Source organism: Schistocerca serialis, chromosome 10 (genome assembly GCF_023864345.2).
Source record: "Schistocerca serialis cubense isolate TAMUIC-IGC-003099 chromosome 10, iqSchSeri2.2, whole genome shotgun sequence".
Classification (NCBI taxonomy): domain Eukaryota; kingdom Metazoa; phylum Arthropoda; class Insecta; order Orthoptera; family Acrididae; genus Schistocerca; species Schistocerca serialis.
Genome location: NC_064647.1, coordinates 119579016 through 119604466, shown reverse-complemented (window position 1 = coordinate 119604466; position 25451 = coordinate 119579016). Strand labels below are relative to the sequence as shown.

Here is a 25451-nt window from a genome sequence, read left to right as displayed (position 1 = left end):
AGTGCAATAAAAGTTTGAGAGGCCCGCTGCAGGGGCAGCAGCCACGCCCCGGGATACTTTTTATACCGAGAGTTTTCGGGAACTCGCGAGCGCGATATGATGTGCGTTTATCGGAAAGAATGGGGGGAGCTAACGGTTGTGATCTCTTCTGCCGCTGATCCGTGTGTTGCTGCCACACCTGCGTTTCTACTCTGCGTGTGACTCTGGAGTTCACCTGCACTTCGCCACAGACAGGCTGTGTGCTGTGCTGATTTAAGCCTAGTTTACGCTTACAAGGGGAAGGCCTCAGACACGGCCAACCGATTCGGCTCAAATTTGGCACCTCACTTGTGTACAACCTAAAACGAAGGACTCTTAGATATTTTGGGTCAACACCCCCGCAATTTTGAGAAAATCGCCCGTAAAGGTTATGACGAGCAATCGACTCAAAATTGGAGGGATCGATAGATAATTGTAAATAATTCATCATCAGGTATGGGGTTCGCGAACCCAAACTTTTCCAGAAATCGAGGAAAGAAACATCTACAACTGCCGCTTCTGTTAACATGGTAAACGCTTTTCGCCAACACTTCGGAAGCAGTGTAGCTGTCGAAAGATTGTATTCATATCATGTTCTTGGAGCAGTGAGTATATTTGTTTCGTATGTTTACATGACAAGTACAACCCATCTAGTTGATCGAAGAAAAGTGAGGACACGTAATAGTGACTGCAAGAGCCATTGTAAAGTGACCCGGAGTAACATTTTAGTTGTTGACTATCCCAAGAGGTTTGAGAAATTTATTTCCCTACCTTATTATTATCATCATTCCTTATTGATTTACTTACCTTATTAACCCTCCTATCCCTATCAATGGAGATATAGAAAAATACAAACGAAAAGAACATCCACTACGTTTCTTCGAGATTCGAGCGCGGGTTCTCCGATTCCCAGCCACTTACCCTGGTCGTTGCGCTATGTTTTTTTTTTAAATCTCATTTTGTTCACCTTCGTTCGTTGCATCTGCTCGGGGCGGACGTCGTAAGACATCCGTTTAAATTCGTCGTTGATCGATTAACTCAGTTTTTTTTACTACAGAGGGCAGCTAACCCTCTGACCGAACACGCTGAGCTACCGTGCCGGCGATATCGATGCTGTCGATGAGAACCGTTAACCATGTGGTTACAGAACGGCAGTTGTAGAAGTTTCTTACCTCGATTTCTGGAAAAGTATGCGTTTGCGGACCCATTACTGGTGATGAAAAATGCTCTATTTACAATTATCTATCGATCCCTCCAATTTTGAGTCGATTGCTCGTCGTAACACTTAGGGGCGATTTTCTCAAAAACGCGGGGGTGTTGACCCAAAATATCTTAGATTCCTTCGTTTTAGGTTGTACACAAGCGACCTGCCAAATCTGATCCGAATCGGATGGCCGTGTCTGAGGCCTTCCCCTTGTCAGACATTATGTTGTGAAACTATTAAGTATCAAAACTGAGCTGCCGGCCACTGTGCATGCGCGGCACGCAGTGGCGAAACCAGTTGGAGAAATATTCACTTTCGGAGCCTTCCAACTTTTATCTTACAAGAAAGCAAGGCTTCAGTTGGCTACAGGCGTTTAAATAAGCCAGGGTGAAGTCTGAAAATATGTGCCGGGCCGAGACTCGAAGCCGGATGCCCCGCTTCTCTAGAACGGTTGTCTTAATCGCCACTTCCACCCGGTTACCTCTTCCCGTCCAAACCAAATTCTCAACATGTCACGCGCAAGTAGCGTCCACATCCACTGGCCGAACTGCTCACAGGGGTTTGGAAGAGATGGACGACAGACTGTAGCAATAAGCTGACGACGTTGGGAAACAACTGAAAGAGTTGAAAACAAATAAGTCGCCAGGACCGGATTGAACCCGAACTGCCGGCCGGTATGGCCGTGCGGTTCTAGGCACTTCTGTCTGGAACCGCGTGACCGCTACGGTCGCAGGTTCGAATCCTGCCTGGGGCATGGATGTGTGTGATGTCCTCAGGTTAGTTAGGTTTAAGTAGTTATAAGTTCTAGGGGATATGACCTCAGATGTTAAGTCCCATATTGCTCAGAGCCATTTGATTTGGACCCCAACTCGGCTTTACAAAGAGTGCTCTACGGTTTTGACCCATTACTTTAGCTTGCATAATCCGCAACTCGTGCTCTAGTGGATAGCCTTGCTGCCTCTGGATCACGGGGTCCCGGATTCGATGCCCAGCCGGGTTTGGGGATTTTCTCTGCCCAGGGACTGGGTGCTTGTGTTGTCCTCATCATTTAGTCATAGTCATCATTCTACGGGCGCTGTGACCCCATAGTTGAGCGCCCCACGAACCTAACATCATCGTCATCATTTAGTAAGCATTCATTACGAACCTCTCGTCCATCGTAAAGTACCAAGGGTATGGAAAAAAGCGCAAATGACTCCCATGTACGAGGTGCATTCAAGTTCTAAGGCCTCCCGATTTTTTTTCTCCGGATTGGAAAGAGATAGAAATATGCGCATTGTTTTAAAATGAGGCCCCATTCATTGTCAATACGTCCCAGAGATGGCAGCACCGTACGGCAGATGGAATTTTACCGCCAGCGGCGAGAATGAGAACTGTTTTAGATACTTAAAATGGCGACGTTTTCCTTACTTGAACAGCGTACAATCATTCGTTTTCTGAATTTGCGTGGTGTGAAACCAATTGAAATTCATTGACAGTTGAAGGAGACATGTGGTGATGGAGTTATGGATGTGTCGAAAGTGCGTTCGTGGGTGCGACAGTTTAATGAAGGCAGAACATTGTGTGACAACAAACCGAAACAACCTCGGCCTTGCACGAGCCGGTCTGTCGACACGATCGAGAAGGTGGAGAGAATTGTTTTGGGGGATCGCCGAATGACTGTTGAACAGATCGCCTCCAGAGTTGGCATTTCTGTGGGTTCTGTGCACACAATCCTGCATGACGACCTGAAAATGCGAAAAGTGTCATCCAGGTGGGTGCCACGAATGCTGACGGACGACCACACGGCTGCCCGTGTGGCATGTTGCCGAGCAATGTTGACGCGCAACGACAGCATGAGTGGGACTTTCTTTTCGTCGGTTGTGACAATGGATGAGACGTGGATGCCATTTTTCAATCCAGAAAGAAAGAGCCAGTCAGCTCAATGGAAGCACACAGATTCACCGCCACCAAAAAAATTTCGGGTAACCGCCAGTGCTGAAAAAAATGATGGTGTCCATGTTCTGGGACAGCGAGGGCTTAATCCTTGACCCATTGCGTTCCAAAGGGCACTACGGTAACAGGTGCATCCTACGAAAATGTTTTGAAGAACAAATTCCTTCCTGCACTGCAACAAAAACGTCCGGGAAGGGCTGTGCATGTGCTGTTTCACCAAGACAACGCACCCGCACATCGAGCTAACGTTACGCAACAGTTTCTTCGTGATAACAAATTTGAAGTGATTCCTCATGCCCCCTACTCACCTGACCTGACTCCTAGTGACTTTTGGCTTTTTCCAACAAACTCTCCGTGGCCGCACATTCACCAGCCGTGCTGCTATTGCCTCAGCGATTTTCCAGTGGTCAAAACAGACTCCTAAAGAAGCCTTCGCCGCTACCACGGAATCATGGCGTCAGCGTTGTGAAAAATATGTACGTCTGCAGGGCGATTACGTCGAGAAGTAACGCCAGTTTCATCGATTTCGGGTGAGTAGTTAATTGGAAAAAAAAAAAAAAAAATCGGAGGCCTTAGAACTTGAATGCACCTCGTATAAGAAGGGTAAAAGAACGAACCCACAAGATTAACATTGGTTTGCTGCAGGATTATACAACGTATTCTGAGTTCCCATGTAATAAATTTCCTAGAGAACGAAAAGCTTATGTCTACGAATCAGCACTGTTTTACATGGCGTCACTCGTGTGAAACTCAGATTGCCCTTTTCTCACATATTTCGAATTATGGATGAAGGGCAATAGACAGGTTCCACATTTCTAGATTCCGAAAAAGCATTCGGCACGGCACTCCACTGAAGACGGTTGACGAAGGTATACGGAATAGGTTCCCAGATATGTAACAGCTGGCTCTAATTGCAGAAACATGAAACTTAATGGGGATGAGTAGGAAAAACTGAAACGTCCCCTTAGAAAAATTTATACATGACTGTCCTTAAACTGACATACAATATTTTTAGCGCAACGCAATCTGACTTTCAAAAATCCCTGCAAAAGAATGGCCCTGAGTAACATTAAACTATACCTTTCACAAATCACTTACCTCACAAAATCTTCGCTACTCAAGCTACTGCAATACAGCGTGCTCCACTACCGCCAGCTAAATAAAAGATTCAAACTATGGAAGGCACTAACTACTGATAGGGATAGTTAGCAAATGAAAGATATTAATAGAGAACAAACAATGTATATACCTTGATATCATCATATATAAATATAGCAGTTCATGACAAATTTCAAAACTCCGCCATCTCTCTTCCCACATCCACCACTGCTGGCGGCTCACCTCCAACTGCGCAAAGCTACGCGCTGTTCACAGCCAGCTGCCTAACACTACAATGGCGAGTATTACAACAATGCAAAGCAGCCACAGACTGCACACAGCACAGCCAGTGATTTTCATACAGCGGTGGCGTTACCAATAAAAAAACCTAAACAGCCTACTTACAAAACAAAGCAGTGAGGTACAGCATTAGTTGTGTCCTGCTCGCCACAGCCACGTCGTTTGAATATGTGAGCCGAAAATTGCAAAGCTGTGTTGAAACGAACATGTGAGTATTGCGGTAGAGAAGTCGAATAGTCGACTTCCGGTTATTGGGAGAATTTTCGGGAAGTGTGGTTCATCTGTAAAGGAGACTGCATGGGGGCAACACCGACTCAAAGGAAGGCCTCGGCGCTTGTTCGTGACGTCACGTCAGCTAGGCACGGCCAACGCCAGGTCTGTTGCAGGCATACTCATAATGGCGGTGTCTCCCTCTCTGACACAGGAAAATGTGAAACTATTGGCGGTAGTTGACCAACACACATTGTTCTGAGAGATTTCTGCAATCAATTAATTGTGCAATTCATTACACTTCTTAACAAATAGTGTACTCCTGAACTTAAATTCCCACCTGTTTTAAAGATTGAGATACAAAAACAACTTCATGGTCCAGCAGCAACAGAATTCGTGCTTCTTTACCTTATTTGTAAATCTGAGGAACTTACGTTTGTACTGGGTTGCTTTCACAAGAAACTGTGAATATATTGGTGCTCTTCTTTAGGTACCTTGGTTGACTATGGGGTGAGGAGCACTGAATGTTAATGAAATATCTTGCGATTGTACACGTTGTGCGAGGGGGTGGGGGACAGAAGAAGAGGCAAAAGAGAGATATTTGTTTTATCAAATAAAATTTTTTATGTTATAAAGTTTCTCCTTTCAGTTGCAAGAGGGGAAAATTTATCTTTTCTAATGTGCATGTTTAAAAAAGTTTAAGCTCAGCAGTATTTTCGATGTATGAAGCTATTTTGTTTCCTGTTTAGAATTCCTTTCGTTGAAAACGACTGTAAGCTAATGACTGGCAACAGTTGGACATTTACACATGTAAATTAGTTCACATTTCCAGTGACGATGTCCAACGAAAGTACAAAAAATAAATAAAAGAAATGAGTTAATTGTAAGGGGGTTGGCGTAAGTTTCGATAACGAAATGGATCAAGTAAATATAGTTACTTGAATGTAAAATTTCCGAGGCTTGCAATGGGGCAAAGCATCTTCTCATATTGATCTACGTTTGTTTCGACAGGATTCAGTAATACAGAACTATGATCTTCATTTGTAGCTTTACGATAGTAAGAAAATCTTTCATCTAAATAAAACTGCAGAATCCAAAACAGTACCAAACATTTTGTCCAAAAATAAGAGATTTATAGTGATAAGCACGCCCAGGTGTTTCTGCCTGCAACAGACCTGGCCTTGCGGTTCTAGGCGCTACAGTCTGGAACCGCGTGACCGCTACGGTCGCAGGTTCGAATCCTGCCTCGGGCATGGATGTGTGTGATGCCCTTAGGTTAGTTAGGTTTAAGTAGTTCTAAGTTCTAGGGGACTGATGACCACAGCAGTTAAGTCCCATAGTGTTCAGAGCCATTTGAACCATTTTTGCAACAGACCTGGCGTTCGCTGTGCCTAGCTGACGTGACGTCACCAACAAGCGCCGAGGCCTTCCTTAGAGTCGGTGTTGATGGAGGACGCTGGTGCGACCTATTCTTGAATACTGCTCGAGTGTTTGGGATCCGTAGCAGGAAGACATCGGAGCAATTCAGAGGCGGGCTGCTAGATTTGTTTCCGGTACATTCAAACAACATGAACTGTTACGGAATGTTTCGGGAACTGAAATGGGAATCCCTGGATGGAAGGTGGCGTTCTTTCCGAGGAACGCAGTTGAGAAAATTGAGGGAACCAGCATTCGAAGCTGACTGCAGAACGATTCTATTGCTACCAACAGAAATTTCCCGTAAGGACCACGAAAGTAAGATGAAGAAAATAGGGCTCATACACAGGCATATAGGCAGTCGTCTCTCCCTTGCTCTATCTGAGAGTGGAAAAGGAAAGGAGACGACGAAAGTCTGATTAAAATTACTTGATAGTTGACACTTCACAGGCTGTAGCTGATTTCCTCCAATCAGAGCGCTCTACGCAACACCCGAACTTTTCTGTGTTGCTAAACTGCCACAACAAACGGTCATTTCACTTCCAATTCCTTGTCTGGCTTTTCTTCTTATCGTGTTTGGATTCTGAATCCTGGGTACAGCCTTTTTATTTCACATTTCATCACACATGATAAACGCACTGAAAACAAAACACACACACACACACACACACACACACACACACACAGGCAAAACGATGAGAATGAAATAACGCATATTTCGTGCACACCACGAGTCAAAGACTACTGGATTCTTTCGCACGAGACGTGATTTAGTTTCATATATTCAGTTATCACCACAGAGACCGGCTTACAGTAGGTAAACTTCATACGACATGGCGTGAAACCGAACACTTTGAAGACACTACATGATGGTTGCAGCTAGTTCTGTGGATAAATAAATATAACATTAACATTTGAAAATGTTCCACAGTGGTAATGTCGCAGTGTGGAATACGGAACGTAGTCGGTTCGAATTCACCAGGGACAATCTTTTTTTCTGTTTTTACATCTTTATCGAAATGACTTATTATTTTCAATTAATTAGTTTCAATGTATATATTATGTTTTTAATCTTTTTTCGCGTAGTTTTTATCATCTCATTAACTCTTTTTATTTCCTCATATTTTTCTTCCTATCACTCTTTTTTCATTTGAAATCTACCTGTGTCGCCTATTAACTTGTAAATGCATTCCAACCAGGACTGCTCATCGGTCGGTATCGCGTCAGCTCCCGCAGCAGAAGCAAGAAGTTAGAGATCGCTTTTAGCATTGAAACTGAATTTTTATGTCTTGAGTTTGCTCGAGCAGGTCAGCTTTTATCGCCGTGAGCAAAGCGAGCGCGATTAATACTTCTGCAGCGGGTTCCTGACCGCCGTTCTCTTGGATACATTGAGGACGCGAGCGTAAATTCAGGGCTACAAAGAGCGTTATCTGCCGCAGTTCAGTCACCGGTCAATTAAAATTAGGTGTGGACAGAGCAGCTTCCAACATCGCTCTACGTTACATGAACAGCATTTCAGCATTAGTGAATGATCCGCAGTGTTTGCGTGTTGACTTTAACCGAGCGGCAGCCGATTTGGCAACCCTGCAGCACAAAGTGACAGACGTCAACTATCAAGTAATTGGCTCGCGGAGTATGTATGTATTTCTTGTCTGTGGTCACAGACGGGACGCAGAAATTGGCCGAAAATTAAACAAAAAAGAAATACGGTTTAAGAATTAAGCGGGACAAACACCTGAATTCTCCTACCTTCGTGTTCCTCCCTTCTGCTTACAGAAAGGCATCTTTACTTCGGTCCATGCACGCCATTTTCAACAGTGTCATTTCTACAGTGTCATTACGCGCAAGTAGCATCATAAAGAAGCAACTACTACCGAACAGACGCCTAACGGGAACGTGGCGTGCCACCAGTACACTTGGTTTACCCATGCTTGAAACACAAGCACATTTGCAGAAAATCAGCATGGAGCTGACCTTTCCTCGTAAGCTGGTTTATCATACGCTATGTGATCAAAAGCATCCGGACACCTGGCTGAAAATGACTTGCAAGTTCGTGACGCCCCCCATCGGTAATGCCGGAATTTAATATGGCGTTGGCCCACGCTTAGCATTGATGACAGCTTCCACTCTCGCAAGCATACGTTCAAGCAAGTGCTGGAAGGTTTCTTGGGGAATGGCAGCTCATTCTTCACAGAGTGCTGCACCGAGGAGAGGTATGGTCGTTGGCCGGTGAGGCCTGGCACGAAGTTAGCGTCCCAAAACACCCCAAAGGTGTTCTATAGGGTTCACGTCAGGAGTCTCTGCAGGCCACTCCATTACGGGGATGTTATTGTCGTGTAACCACGTCGCCACAGACCATGCATTATGAACAGGTGCTCGATCGTGTTGAAAGATGCAACTGCCATCCCCGAATTGCTCTTCAACAGTGGGAAACAAGAAGGTGCTTAAAACATCAATGTAGGCCAGTGCTGTGATAGTGCCACGCAAAATAACAAGGGGTGCAAGCCGCCTCCACGGAAAACACGAACACACCATAACACCACCGCCTTCGAATTTTACTGTTGACACTACACACGCTGGCAGATGACGTTCACCGGGCATTCGCCATACCCACACCCTGCCATCGGATCGCCACATTGTGTACCGTGAATTGTTACTCCACACAACGATTTTCCACTGTTAAATCGTCGAATGTTTGCTCTCCTTACACCAAGTGAGGCGTCGCCTGACATTTACCGGTGTGATGTGTGGCCTACGAGCAGCCGCTCGACCGTGAAATCCAAGTTCTCTCACCTCCCGCGTAACTGTCATAGTACTTTCAGTGGGTCCTGATGCAGTTTGGATTCCGGTGTGATGGTCTGGATAGATATCTGCCTGTTACACATCACGACCCTCTTCAACTATCGACGGTCTCTGTCAGGCAACAGACGAGTTCGGCCTGTACGCTTTTGTGATGTTCGTGTCCCTTCGCGTTTCCACTTCATTATAACATCAGAAACAGTGGACCTAGGGACGTTTAAGAGTGTGAAAATCTCGCTTACAGACGTATGACACAAGTTACACCCAATCACCTCACCATGTCCGAAGTCCGTGAATTCCGCGGAGCGCCCCATTGTGCTGTCTCACGATGTCTAATGACTATTGAGGTCGCTGATATGGAGTACCTGGCAGTAGGTGGCAGCACAATGCACCTAACATGAAAAACGTATGTTGTTGGGGGTGTCCGGATACTTTTGATCACATAGTGCAATTCCAGCGAGTAAGATGGCCCTTTTTAGTACACATGATTTCATGATTTTTGTTGTATGGCTCCATTGTATTGTTGATTTTTAATTAAGAAAAACGAAACAAAAGTATTGTGACGGTGCACCTCGGTCGTGGGGGAAGAGGAGATATCTTGGCCAGACCTCGGAATTTTACACCTGCCCGCCTTGCCTCTTCCAGCCTGCCGCTGACTGTACTGCATCTACATATGCATCTACGTGGATACTCCACAAATCACATTTAAGTGCCTGGCAGAGAGTTCATCGAACCACCTTCACATCTCTCTATTATTCCAATCTCGCATAGCGCGCGGAAAGGACTAACACCTATATGTTTCCGTATCAGCTCTGATTTCCCTTATTTAATCGTGGTGATCGTTTCTCCCTTTGTCGGTCAGCGACAGGAAACTATTGTCTCATTCGGAAAAGAAAGTTGGTGATTGGAATTTCGTGAGGCGATTCCTCCGGGACGAAAAACGCCTTTGTTTTAGTGATGTCCATCCCAAATCCGGTATCGTTTCAGTGATACTCTCTCCCCTATTTCGCGATAATACAAAACATGCTACCCTTCTTTGAACTTTTTCGATGTACTCCGTCACTCCTGTCTGGCAAGGATCCCATACCGCGCAGCAGTATTCTAAAGTAGGACGGACAAGCGTAGTGTAGGCAGCCTCCTTGGTAGATCTGTTACATTGTCTCAGTGTCCTGCCAATAAAACGTAGTTTTTGGTTGCCTTTCCCACAACATTTTCTATGTGTTCCTTCCAATTTTAGTTGTTCGTAATTGTAATTCTTAGGTATGTAGATGAATTTACGGCCTTTAGATGTGACTGATTTATCGCGTAACCGAAGTTTAACGGATTCCTTTTAGCATTCATATGGATGACCTCACACTTATCGTTTTGCCAATTTTCCCATCACACAGATATCTTTTCTAAAACGTTTTGCAATTTTTTTACCTTCTGATGACTTTATTAGTCGATAAACGACAGTGTCATCTGCAAACAACCGAAGACGGCTGCTCAGATTGTCTCCCAAATCGTTTACATAGATAAGGAACAGCAAAGGGCCTATAACAATACCTTGGGGAACGTCAGAAATCGCTTCTGTTTTACTCGATGACTTTCCGTCAGTTACTACAAATTGTGACCTCTCCGACAGGAAATCATGAATCCAGTCACGTAACTGAGACGATATTCCATAAGAACGCAATTTCACTACAAGCCGCTTGTGTGGTACAGTGTCAAAAACCTTCCGGAAATACAGAAATACGGAATCAGTTTGAAATCCCTTGTCAATAGCACTCAACAATTAATTCATGCAAGTAAAGAGCTAGTTGTATTTGACAAGAACGATGTATTCTAAATCCGTCATGACTGTGTGTCAATAGACCGTTTTCTTTGAGGTAATTCATAATGTGTGAACAAAATATATGTTTCAAAATTCAGCTGGATATCGACGTTAATAATATGGCCTGTAATTTAGTGAATTACTACTGCCACTACTACTAACTTTCTTGAGTATTGGTGAAAAAAAAAATGAGAGAGAGAGAAATTGGTTGGCTGCGGCTCTTGTGGATTATCGACGCCTATGTGGCGAGTTCTAGACGTGTTTCTTTGTGTTCGTTTTTTCCTTCCTTTCCCACTCAGTAAAAATTGGGGAAAGAGGTATCTTAAATGACAATACTGGCCCTGGTGGTGGACGGAGCCGTGTGTTTGTTTGTGTGTGTGTGTGTGTAGGGGGGGGGATTTTGACCTAATCGGCTCTCGGCGCGCTACTAACAGAAACTGTAACATTTAACTTCTCCACGCAATTCTGACACTATAACTGCTAGGTCGCTGGCGTTGGCAGAAATGAAAAAAAAAAAAAGACATGAAGTGTTCTGGACAAATCCGATATGTGCCAAAACCAAACAATGGACCCGCCTCAATTCTTGCTCTTAGGGGGAACAGCCTGCTAACTTGTTGATGTAGAGTTAAATATACAGCTCTAAAACCGGCATTACCGTGTAGAGAAAAATTGTGTGACGGACTTTTAGCGCTGGATAGCTGATGTCAGTAGGAACCAAAATTACTAATGTAGTTCGACAACACACAGTTTTTAAACTACGGAAACTTGGCGCCACACGCTCCGATTGGCCGTGGGATTGCCCTGTTGCCGTTTGTTGGTTGACGGGCAGCGCTATGGTTGTCGGAGGGCGTGACGCCAAGTTTCCGTAGTTTAAATATTGTGCGTTGTCGACCTGGACAACATTAGTAATTTTGGTTCCTACTGGCAACAGCTACCCACCATTAAAATTTCGTGACACAATTTTTGTCCACCCTGTATATTCACAATGTGCAGCCAATATTTTTATAGACGGTGTAACCGCTGTTTAGAGAGTCGTTATACAGAAACGAATATTAGATTAAATTCTGTAATGCGAAATGACCTAAGGGCTAAAAAACGGTAGTAGTATTTCACAAAGGGAATCCAAGGAAGACATAACAGAACTGCGTTTTGCTTTGAATGTAATATATAAACCAATGAGCAGCATTGTTATGTCTCTTTGAGTTTTTGTTTTCAGCGGTAGCGAGTGTGTTGGCAGTTCTTCCTGGTATTCGGAATTTTGGGATTATAAGCCTAATTAAATTGCATTCTTAGAACTGGATTAGACATTGGAGTGATGGAGAATGTATTATTCTGGGATAAATTCAGAGACGGAGTCAATTAGAGGTGATTGGGTGTACGAACATTGACATTCAAGTGAATGGTGATTATACGTGTTAAACGAAACGCTACGATCGTAGTCTTACGATTGTGGAGATATTTATTGACAATATGAAAATTTTATGTTGAATTAGGACTTTATTCGCTGTATGCGAATTATTAAAGAGTATTGGGACCGAAGATAGTTTGGACCTTATCACACTAGCATCTCTGCCACCCGTTGTCAAGAAGATTCCGCTAATAAACGAAAAATGAAAAATAGTGCCCGTTAAGAGACTAAACTTGTGCTGAACAGACATTGAAAGGATTCGAACGCATACTTAATATCGTGTCGTGAGAACTGAGAAGGTTAGACATTATAAGATCCAGAGATATATTTATAATTAATTAATGGCAAAGTACAGTTTCATGGGAAAGCATATCTTTGGTGTTAGGTACACGAAGGTCTGTAGTACTGACTGACTGTTATCATACCGAAACAATACACACTAGGATCAACTCTCCTTTCATTGATCCCCCAGTGCCACTTCTGATTAATTTAAGAACTTAATTGTGTCAATAAAACAGAAACATACGAGACATTCCCAGTGTTTACTAAATTCCATAATCAGCTAGTACATAGACAATAATATCTGTGAACATTCAAGGGTTATTGAAGGAAGCTGATAAACCTTTCTGCAAACAGATTTAATAGGATTCAACGAATGTATACAGATTGCTAAAGTAACTAAAGCAAATTACTCAAGCAAACAAATTAGTAAAAATAGACAGGTACTCAATTGATATCTTACTCGAGAGTAATTAAAAAAACTGTCTTTGGATCCGTTGTGGTTGAAAGTGTATGAAATATCTCTGGAAAAATGCGATCAATTTTCAACAGCTAGTTCACACGACTAGATTCACCACGTGATTCAAAGATGTTTTATGCCCCATCCACACGACAGGTAATGCTTCATAACTAGCCGGGACAATATATAGGGTGGTCCATTGATAGTGACCGGTCCAAATATCTCACGAAATAAGCATCAAACGAAAAAACTACAAAAAACGAAACTTGTCTAGCTTGAAGGGGGAAACCAGATGGCGCTATGGTTGGCGAGCTAGATGGCGCTGCCATAGGTCAAACGGATATCAACTGCGTTTTTTTCAAATAGGAACCCCCATTTTTATTACATATTCGTGTAGTACGTAAAGAAATAGAAATGTTCTAGTTGGACCACTTTTTTCGCTTTGTGATAGATGGCGCTATAATAGTCACAAACATATGGCTCACAATTTTAGACGAACAGTTGGTAACAGGTAGGTTTTTTAAATTAAAATACAGAACGTAGGTACGTTTGAACATTTTATTTCGGTTGTTACAATGTGATACATGTACCTTTGTGAACGTATCATTTCTGAAAACGCATGCTGTTACAGCGTGATTACCTATAAATACCACATTAATGCAATAAATGCTCAAAATGATCTCCGTCAACCTCAGTGCATTTGGCAATACGTGTAACGACATTCCTCTCAACAGCGAGTAGTTCGCCTTCCGTAAAGTTCGCACATGCATTGACAATGCGCTGACGCATACTGTCAGGCGTTGTCGGTGGATCACGATAGCAAATATCTTTCAACTTTCCCCACAGAAAGAAATCCGGGGACGTCAGATCGGGTGAACGTGCGGGCCGTGGTATGGTGCTTCGACGACCAATCCACCTGTTATGAAATATGCTATTCAACACCGCTTCAACCACACGCGAGCTATGTGCCGGACATCCACCATGTTGGAATTACTTTGCCATTCAGTCATGCAGTGAAACATCTTGTAGTAACATCGGTAGAACATTACGTAGGAAATCAGCATACATTGCACCATGTAGATTGCCATCGATAAAATGGGGGACAATTATCCTTCCTCCCATAATGCTGCACCGTACATTAACCCGCCAAGGTCGCTGGTGTTCCACTTGCCGCAGCCGTCGTGGATTTTTCGTTACCCAATAGTGCATATTATGCCGGTTTACGTTACTGCTGTTGGTGAATGACGCTTCGTCGCTAGATACAACGCGTGCAAAAAATCTGTCATCGTCCCGTAATTTCTCTTGTGCCCAGTGGCAGAACTGTACACGACGTTCAAAGTCGTCGCCATGCAACTCCTGGTGCATAGAAATATGGTACGGGTGCAATTGATGTTGATGTAGCATTCTCAACACCGACGTTTGTGAGATTCCCGATTCTCGCGCAATTTGTCTGCTACTGATGTGCGGATTAGCCGCGACAGCAGCTAAAACACCTACTTGGGCATCAACATTTGTTGCAGGTCGTGGTTGACGTTTGACATGTGGCTGCACACTTCCTGTTTACTTAAATAACGTAACTATCCGGCGAACGGTCCGGACACTTGGATGATGTCATCCAGGATACCGAGCAGCATACATAGCACACGCCCGTTGGGCATTTTGATCACAACAGCCATACATCAACACGATATGGACCTTTTCCGCAATTAATGAACGGTCCATTTTAACACGGGTAATGTATCACGAAGCAAATACCGTCCGCACTGGCAGAATGTTACGTGATACCACGTACTTATACGTTTGTGCCTATTACTGCGCCATCTATCACACAGTGAAAAAAGTGGTCCACCTAAATCATTCATATTTCTTTACGTACTACACGAATATGTAATAAAAAGGGGGTTCCTATTTAAAAAAAAAAAAAACAAAAAAAACGCAGTTGATATCCGTTTGACCTATGGCAGTGCCATCTAGCGAGCCAACCATAGCGCAATCTGGTTTCCCCCTTCAAGCTAGACGAGTTTCGTTCTTTGTAGTTTTTTCGTTTGACGCTTAAGTCGTGAGGTATTTGGCCCGGTCACTATCAATGGACCACCCTGTATAGGGAAACTTTTGAGATCAGCTGCGCTGCAGGGGGGGGGGGGGGAGGGGGAGGGGCGCAGAGATATTTTTCCGTCGACCTATCGATACTTTTCACGAGTTATCGAGGCCCAATAATATAATTTTTTCAAATATTGATATATCGGTTCCCCGATATTCTGAAGACTACCAGCAGTCGTAATGCGCAGCGTCGCCGATGTTTCAGATGATGAGCCTGAATGCGGACGTGATGCCGCAGTACCGCCAGGAGGCGCCCAAGACGCCGCCGCACATCCTGCTGCACTACTGCGCCTTCAAGGCCATCTGGGACTGGATCATCCTGTGCCTCACCTTCTACACCGCCATCATGGTGCCCTACAACGTCGCCTTCAAGAACAAGACGTCCGAGGACGTGTCGCTGCTCGTCGTCGACTCGATCGTCGACGTCATCTTCTTCATCGACATCGTGCTCAACTTCCACACGACGTTCGTCGGCCCCGGCGGCGAGGTGGTGTCCGACCCGAAGGTGATCCGCATGAACTACCTCAAGTCGTGGTTCATCATCGACCTGCTGTCGTGCCTGCCGTACGACGTGTTCAACGCGTTCGACCACGACGAGGACGTAAGTACCGGCACGGACGGCCCGCTGCCGAGCGGCGCAGACTGCGCCGGGGACGCCACTGCGGCGCCCGCCCCCGCTTCCGCCTCCGCGGCCGCCGCCGCCGCCGCCGCAGCTGCCGCCTCCGCGGGCTCGCTAGACGCCACTAGTGTCTTCGGCGACAACGTGAGTACCGCAGCGGCCGGGCCGGGGGTCTCACCCTGTGCCGCCCCCGACCCCGACGCTGCACCCTCTCGTCTCCGTCTACCGACCTTCCTTACTCTGTCTTTTATTTTCTCTCTCTTTCTCACCACTCATCTTTCGTTTGCCGCTTACAAGGACAGCACAGCAGTCCAATCCCTTCAGAAAGGCTAGACCTTCTAATACGAGATGCATTTAAGCTCAAAGGCCTCCCGATTTTTTTTTCTCCGGACTGGAAAGAGATAGAAACATGCGCATTGTTTTAAAATGAGGCCGCGTTCTTTGTCAATACGTCCCAGAGATGGCAGCACCGTACGGCAGATGGAATATTACCGCCAGTGGCGAGAATGAGCACTGTTTTAAATACTTAAAATGGCGACGTTTTCCTTACTTGAACAGCGTGCAATCATTCGTTTTCTGAATTTGCGTGGTGTGAAACCAATTGAAATTCGTCGACAGTTGAAGGAGACATGTGGTGATGGAGTTATGGATGTGTCGAAAGTACGTTCGTGGGTGCGACAGTTTAATGAAGGCAGAACATCATGTGACAACAAACCGAAACAACCTCGGGCTCGCACGAGCCGGTCTGACGACACGTTCGAGAAAGTGGAGAGAATTCTTTTGGGGGATTGCCGAATGAGTGTTGAACAGGTCGCCTCGAGCGCTGGCATTTCTGTGGGTTCTGTGCACACAATCCTGCATGACGACCTGAAAATGCGAAAGGTGTCATCCAGGTGGGTGCCATGAATGCTGACGGATGACTACACAGCTGCCCGTGTGGCATGTTGCCGAGCAATGTTGACGCGCAATGACAGCACGAATGGGACTTTCTTTTCGTCGGTTGTGACAATGGATGAGACGTGGATGCCATTTTTCAATCCAGAAACAAAGCGCCAGTCAGCTCAATGGAAGCACACAGATTCACCGCCACCAAAAAATTTTCGGGTAACCGCCAGTGCTGAAAAAATGATGGTGTCCACATTCTGGGACAGCGAGGGCGTAATCCTTACCCATTGCGTTCCAAAGGGCACTACGGTAACAGGTGCATCCTACGAAAATGTTTTGAAGAACAAATTCCTTCCTGCACTGCAACAAAAACGTCCGGGAAGGGCTGCGCGTGTGCTGTTTCACCGAGACAACGCACCCGCACATCCAGCTAATGATACGCAACAGTTTCTTCGTGATAACAACTTTGAAGTGATTCCTCATGCTCCCTACTCACCTGACCTGGCTCCTAGTGACTTTTGGCTTTTTCCAACAATGAAAGACACTCTTCGTGGCCGCACATTCACCAGCCATGCTGCTATTGCCTCAGCGATTTTCCAGTGGTCAAAACAGACTCCTAAAGAAGCCTTCGCCGCTGCCATGGAATCATGGCGTCAGCGTTGTGAAAATTGTGTACGTCTGCAGGGCGATTACGTCGAGAAGTAACGACAGTTTCATCGATTTCGGGTGAGTAGTTAATTAGAAAAAAAAAATTGGAGGCCTTAGAACTTGAATGCACCTCGTACGTACTGCCTCCTATTGACATCGACGATAAGCTGGTTTGAGGATCATCCAATTTATGATAAGAACGGAAGCGGAAGTAATGAATTAAAAATTTCTGCCGTGGCTGGCACTTGAAACTGAGTCTTCCGCTTATTAGGCAAATGTGCTTACCACCAGCACACAGTAGCACTCCGGCTAACACAGTTGCGTGGACTGCCCTACTCCAGTGCCCTCCTAACGCACACTTCAGATCACGCCTTTACGGATGGCATTGGGCGAGGCTAGTTCACGCAGCTGCGGTAGTCACAATGCTACAAAAAATCTGCCTGTTGAGCAGGAGACCTGGTTTCAGTTCCCAGCAATGGCACGAATTTTGATTCATTTCTTCAGTTTCTGTCCTGATCGAAGATAAAGTAGAGACTCATACGTCTGCAGGAAACAGCAACTCCATCAGATCAATTACCTAGGACAGCGGTCACCAAACCTTTAGTCCGCGGGCCACATTGACTCCTCCGCGAAGTCATAAGGGCCAAGAACTACCTAGTGGGATTAAACCACCCTAGCACTCCATGATCACCGTAATGTAAGGCTAAAGGAAAGATGAAATCGCAAAAATCTAAGGTTGTGGGAATAGCCAGCACTGAAACGAACTACGATTTTTATGTAATTACATAATTTTGATTGGTGGACGTACCCGATCGAAATTCTGACGTATTTTACTCTGGCGAATTTCACTGACAAAAAAATATGTCACTGCACACTCTTCACGAAAGTGTCCTGCAAAGTTAACGAAATCTCAAAATTATTGTTAGCAACACTATTACTGCAAGGCGTAATAGAGGTAGAGTATGTCAACGCATTGTTATTTCAAGCGGCGCAACAATAGGTTTAGTTATGTAGTCTTGTAGCGAGTAGCAGAGCCAATGTCGCGGTGTTTTGGTCGCGATAGGCCTCGAAACTCAATTGTTGGCAATGATGGTCAGCTCCTGCAGAAAGTGTCATCACTTCTGTCTCTAAGCTGGTCGTAGGTTGTTACAAATATGTACTATCAAAAACAGTCTTGATCACAATTTATTTATTACAGTGACCGGTTTCGACCACTACTGCGGTCATCTTCAGACCTACAAGTCGTATACAAAGCTTTAATTAAAGGGCTACATACATTAAAGAAAATATAGAAAGTTATAAAGCTATAAAACGATGAATTACCATGAATAAGAACCTCCTTCTGGTGGTAAATTGCTCCGGAATGATGTCATTACTAACAAATCGGTTGTAGGTCGAATAACAATGTAAAATTTCTTAGTTAAAAGAACAATCTCAAGAAAGGAAAATACACACACACACTAAACTTAGCTTGTTTAACAGTTATTGTCAATTAAGAAGTGTTAAAAATGTTTAAACATAAAGGATAAATGAACTTCGTTTTGACAGTACATGGGTTGCCCTCTCAAGGCCTGTTAGTGAACCAGATGGAACCACTGGTTGCCATGGTTTTTTACTCCATATTGCTAATTCACATCCCTTTATTTTCGACACTACGGCTCGTAGTATTATAATTTTAAATTCCTTCCATTTTCATTGTTTTTTATTTGTTTATAAGACTGGCATGCAACATAAGACATAGCAATGCCTTTTAAAAACTGTCACACAAAAAATGGGATCTACATATGAACTTCATACACAATATTTCATAAATATGCACAACTACTGTGCCGTCTCAATTTTTTTCTCTAGTATTGATCTGTAAGAATTATTATGTAATCTATGTAAATGGAAGTCTTTTAATTACACCAGTAAATCGTACCTGTGCAGTATGTACTATATATGTTTGTTAACGATTATTGCAGCCTACTCATTGAAAATCGTTTTAATAAGACATGTTGCTGCTCAATAGTACATCGTCTGACATGACTGTCTTTGCCATTCCACTCCATGGCAACCACTAGTTCGCCTATCGACTTTACAACTTCAATGGAAAGAATCCTGCTGCCACATCTTTGGAACGGCGTCCAGCTTCACCATGGCAACCAGTGGTCCCAAATGGTTCACTAACAGGCCTTGTGAGGGCAACCCATGTACTGACGATTTATCCTATATGTTTAAATATTCTTAACGCTTCTTAATTGACAATAACTGTTAAACAAGCTAAGTTAAGTGTGTGTGTATTTTCCTTTCTCGACAATGTTCTTTTAACTAAGAAATTTTACATTGCTATTCGATCTATAACCGATTGGTTAGTAATGACATCATTCTGTCAGAAGTGGGCGGCGCCTCCATTATACACTCCTGGAAATTGAAATAAGAACACCGTGAATTCATTGTCCCAGGAAGGGGAAACTTTATTGACACATTCCTGGGGTCAGATACATCACATGATCACACTGACAGAACCACAGGCACATAGACACAGGCAACAGAGCATGCACAATGTCGGCACTAGTACAGTGTATATCCACCTTTCGCAGCAATGCAGGCTGCTATTCTCCCATGGAGACGATCGTAGAGATGCTGGATGTAGTCCTGTGGAACGGCTTGCCATGCCATTTCCACCTGGCGCCTCAGCTGGACCAGCGTTCGTGCTGGACGTGCAGACCGCGTCAGACGACGCTTCATCCAGTCCCAAACATGCTCAATGGGGGACAGATCCGGAGATCTTGCTGGCCAGGGTAGTTGACTTACACCTTCTAGAGCACGTTGGGTGGCACGGGATACATGCGGACGTGCATTGTCCTGTTGGAACAGCAAGTTCCCTTGCCGGTCTAGGAATGGTAGAACGATGGGTTCGATGACGGTTTGGATGTACCGTGCACTATTCAGTGTCCCCTCGACGATCACCAGTGGTGTACGGCCAGTGTAGGAGATCGCTCCCCACACCATGATGCCGGGTGTTAGCCCTGTGTGCCTCGGTCGTATGCAGTCCTGATTGTGGCGCTCACCTGCACGGCGCCAAACACGCATACGACCATCATTGGCACCAAGGCAGAAGCGACTCTCATCGCTGAAGACGACACGTCTCCATTCGTCCCTCCATTCACGCCTGTCGCGACACCACTGGAAGCGGGCTGCACGATGTTGGGGCGTGAGCGGAAGACGGCCTAACGGTGTGCGGGACCGTAGCCCAGCTTCATGGAGACGGTTGCGAATGGTCCTCGCCGATACCCCAGGAGCAACAGTGTCCCTAATTTGCTGGGAAGTGGCGGTGCGGTCCCCTACGGCACTGCGTAGGATCCTACGGTCTTGGCGTGCATCCGTGCGTCGCTGCGGTCCGGTCCCAGGTCGACGGGCACGTGCACCTTCCGCCGACCACTGGCGACAACATCGATGTACTGTGGAGACCTCACGCCCCACGTGTTGAGCAATTCGGCGGTACGTCCACCCGGCCTCCCGCATGCCCACTATACGCCCTCGCTCAAAGTCCGTCAACTGCACATACGGTTCACGTCCACGCTGTCGCGGCATGCTACCAGTGTTAAAGACTGCGATGGAGCTCCGTATGCCACGGCAAACTGGCTGACACTGACGGCGGCGGTGCACAAATGCTGCGCAGCTAGCGCCATTCGACGGCCAACACCGCGGTTCCCGGTGTGTCCGCTGTGCCGTGCGTGTGATCATTGCTTGTACAGCCCTCTTGCAGTGTCCGGAGCAAGTATGGTGGGTCTGACACACCGGTGTCAATGTGTTCTTTTTTCCATTTCCAGGAGTGTATATTGTAAGACGTGCACTTGTTTCTCCAGTTGCGATTTACCATCAGAAGGAGGTTCTTACTCACTGGTAATTCATCATTTTATAGCTTTATAACTTTACGTAATTTCTTTAATGTGTGTAGCTCTCTAATTAATGCTTTGTATACGACTTGTAGGTCTGAAGATGCCCGCAGTAGTGGACGAAACCGGTCACTGTAATAAATAAATTGTGATCAAGACTGTATTTGATAGTAAATATTTGTTACTGATTTGTTTGACTGATGGGGCTGTTAAGTGCTATACCACCTACTGCACTCCCCTGACTTAAGCCTTCGTGAGTTCAACTCAATTTCCAAACTGAAGGAAACACTTCACAGCATTCGCTTCAGAACTGCTACAAATTCGACGGGCAATAGACCGCGCCGCTCGAACTGTCAACACAACTGGCACTGCTAAGAGTATCCTACGACTTCCACATCGCTGACAACTGGTTATACACAATGCTTGTGACTACTTTGAAGGTCAGTAAAACTTTGAAACACGTGTCTATTTTGTGCGAGCTGTAAAGAAATAGTTGCCATTATTAAAGTTCCAACACTCATACACTCCCTAGTAATTACGCAGTGGATTCTTGTCCAAATTTTCGTAGCCAAACGAAGACTGGTAAATGAACAAATGAAGTATCAAACCGTTTAGCGTGAAGTCTAGTTTTGCAGAGAAAGAGTAATTGCTTCAACATAACCAGGGTAATAAAGCAAAACGTAATTAGCCGTTTTAGGCAAAATTTTTATCCTAATTTTCCTAGCCATACGAAGAGTGGTATATAAGCAAATGGGGTATCAAATTGACCAGCACGAGGTCTGTTGTATCTAGGAATCCTGCATACTCGGTTCTCTAATCAAACAATCAAACAACTCGAATTAATGAGTCCTATTACAAGAGTAGAAATGTTGGAACACGTGAGGCAATACTGACCCTACGACATATCTTAGAAGAAAGATTAAGGAAAGGCAAACCTACGTTTCTAGCATTTGTAGACTTAGAGAAAGCTTTTGACAATGTTGACTGGAATACACTCTTTCAAATTCTGAAGGGGTAAAATACAGGGAGCGAAAGGCTATTTACAATTTGTACAGAAAGCAGGTGGCCGTTATAAGAGTCGAGGGACATGAAAGGGAAGCAGTGGTTGGGAAGGGAGTGAGACAGGGTTGTGCCTCTCCCCGATGCTATTCAATCTGTAAATTGAGCAAGCAGTAAAGGAAACAAAAGAAAAGTGCGGAGTAGAGAAGAAATAAAAACTTTGAGGTTCGCCGATGACATTGTAATTCTGTCAGACAGCAAAGGACTTGGAAGAGCAGTTGAACGGAATGGACAGTGTCTTGAAAGGAGGATATAAGATGAACATCAACAAAAGCAAAACGAGGATAATGGAATGTAGTCGAATGAAGTCGGGTGATGCTGCGGGCATTAGATTAGGAAATGAGACACTTAAAGTAGTAAAGGAGTTTTGCTATTTGGGGAGCAAAATAACTGATGATGGTCGAAGTAGAGAAGTTATAAAATGTAGACTGGCAATGGCAAGGAGAGCGTTTCTGAAGAAGAGAAATTTGTTAACATCGGGTATAGATTTAAGTGCCAGGAAGTCGTTTCTGAAAGTATTTGTATGGAGTGTAGCCATGGGTATGGAAGTAAAACGTGGACAATAAATAGTTTAGACAAGAAGAGAATAGAAGCTTTCGAAATGTGGTGCTACAGAAGAATGCTGAAGATTAGATGGGTAGATCACATAACTAATGAGGAGGTATTGAATAGAATTGGGGAGAAGAGGAGTTTGTGGCACAACTTGACTAGAAGAAGGGATCGGTTGGTAGTACATGTTCTGAGGCATCAAGGGATGTCGAATTTAGTATTGGAGGGCAGCGTGGAGAGTAAAAATCGTAGAGGGAGACCAAGAGATGAATACACTAAGCAGATTCAGAGGGATGTAGGTTGCAGTAGGTAGTGGGAGATGAAGAAGCTTGCAGAGTAGAGTAACATGGAGAGCTGCATCAAACCAGTCTCAGGACTGGAGAGCACAACAACAACATATTCCAAGATAAGTACAAATACTTAATTTTTATCTGAGAATTCTTGTAGTCTTTTATACATGATTACCCACAAGTGCAATTACACAGGGCGACGTACAAAATCAGTCGTCTTCAGAATAGACAAACACAAGTAACACTTCTGGTCCTAGCGATCACTACTAACAAATGTGTCAACTGAACTGCAGGGACTGCTGATCTCTAACAGATCTACTTAGAGATTGGTAACGAAGAGGCCACAATGCGTCGGACAGCAAAGTACCGCCACCAGTCGGTCGCGGCGCTTATGTCGTTTTCACCTATGGGCCCGGTGCTGTCGCGTTGTCGTCCTGGAGGGAGGTCGGTCAGCGTGCTATTGGCTGACCTCTTCTCACAGCCTTCTCGTCCCTGTCGTTTCCGGCTGGCGTGCCGACGCTGACTTTACGCGGTAACAAGGTCCATTTGAGCGAAAAGTAGTTAATTGCTAGAAAGTGATCAGAGTAACTAAAAAAACTTCCAGCACTTCTTATTACTGCATCGTATTGACATCAGCGATTAGCTGGTTTGGTGATCCTCCAGCAGTTGAAGAGTGGAAATAGATAACTTTCCAAGTGACATGTCTGACATTTTTCAGGATAAAAAAGTCTCTGTTTTTACGAAACAAATTTGTGCCCAAAAACTTGATACGGTATTCTGATACCGAAGAATTATTCCGCTCACAGCATCATTGTATAAAAATAATGAGATAATTCAGAAATTAAACGCCTTATTAAGAAAGTTTGAAGTGTCATATCAGGAAACTGGTTCTAAGTGCTAATCACAAAGTTTTTACAAGTTGATCCTTGCGGAGAAGAAAGCGGCAACCAACCACTGTTAATAAGGCTGTTTATTAACGCAAACAGCGGCATTACCGGTTTCGAACCGAGAGGTTAATCTTCAGACGGCTATTCACGTTTACGTTACATTTGTTGTTATGCATATTAGTTTCCTGCTGTATTTTTTCCAATAACTAATATAAAAACTTATTAAATGTAACATAAACGGCAACCGGCGTCTGAACATGAACCGACCTTCTAATACCTCCTAATAGTGTCTTTTACTGACATCAACGATAAGCTGATCCTCCAACTATTGAAGAGTGGAAATAGGTAACTTTTGAAGTGGCAAATCTGACAGTTTTCAGGAGAATGGGAAAACAGTGTAACTCTGTTTTACAAATTCATGCCCAAAAAATTGAGAAGATATTCTGGTACCACAGAATTATTCTGCTCACAGCATCACCGTAAAAAATATTAGAAAATAAATACCTTAGTTGTTGTGATCGTTTCATAGCTTCTGTTACTGCTAATAACTAGACACTAGTGCCTACGAGCTGAGTACCAATGACAAAATTTTTGAAAGTTGATTTTAGAGGAGAATAAAAAAGCACATAACCACGTTAAAAATACTCTTTATTAACACAAACAGCGGCATTACCGGTTTCGAACCGACAGATTAACCTTCAGACGGCTGTTCGCGTTTACACCGCATTTGTTGTTACATTAGTTTCTGGCTGTCTTTTTTTTTCCGACAATTGATGTTATAATCATCACTTCAAACATAAACGTCAACAGGCATTTGAAGAGGAAGCCCTCGGGTCGAAACCGGCAACGGCGCTATTTGTGTTAAAAAAAAGAACTACAAACAGAGGCTGTTTTCTTCTTTGCAAGAATCAACATGTACTTTTTTGCAAAACCACGCTCTCAGTCAGTTTTCGAGTAAATAACAGGAAGAAAGTTTTTGTTCCAAGTGATATTAACACTGAGGCATTATATTTTATTTGTGATAATAACGGCATAGAAATTTAGCATTGGTTTTCTATATCTTTAAAATCTCGGAATTCCAGAGGGAAGTGTAGCTTGGCACAAAGACCATGCGCCATCTACTAAAGAATGTTTGAAAGACTTCATCTATGGTTTGGCACCTGGATGAAGTCTACGGACATCAAAGGAATACCGAGAACACTACAGCAACTGAAAACGCATTTTGGGGAAATATGGCACTTCTAATGTTTTCCATTTCCACTCTTCGATTATAGTTTGGCCAAATGTTTTAACGGAGCGAACTGTATATTCCCAAGAAACTATACAGAGGCTTTTTGTCCGAAGTTTCATAGCCAAACGAAGATTGGGAAATGGGCAAATGGAGTATCAAACTGTCCAGCAGGAAGTTTAGTTTTGCAAATAAAGATTTATTTGCTTCAAAGTAATCAGAGTAATTAAGAAAAACTTAATTAGTGATTTGAGGGAAAATTTTTGTCCGAATTGTCCTAGACAAACTAAGGAGGCAGCAAATTGTCCAACAATAGGTCCAGTTTAGAAAAAAAATTGTGAAAACAATCTGGGTAATTAAAAGGA

At 44.2% G+C, this 25451-nt stretch overlaps 1 protein-coding gene across 1 annotated transcript in view; it reads left to right on the top strand.

Moving 5' to 3' along the window:
- LOC126424587 (potassium voltage-gated channel protein eag-like) overlaps positions 1-25451 on the top strand; it is an 88694-nt gene that overhangs the window by 56368 nt on the left and 6875 nt on the right. Inside the window, exon 4 of the mRNA XM_050087329.1 lies at positions 15246-15641. Coding sequence (XP_049943286.1) covers positions 15246-15641 — 396 coding nt within the window. The remainder of the gene's footprint in view (positions 1-15245; positions 15642-25451) is intronic.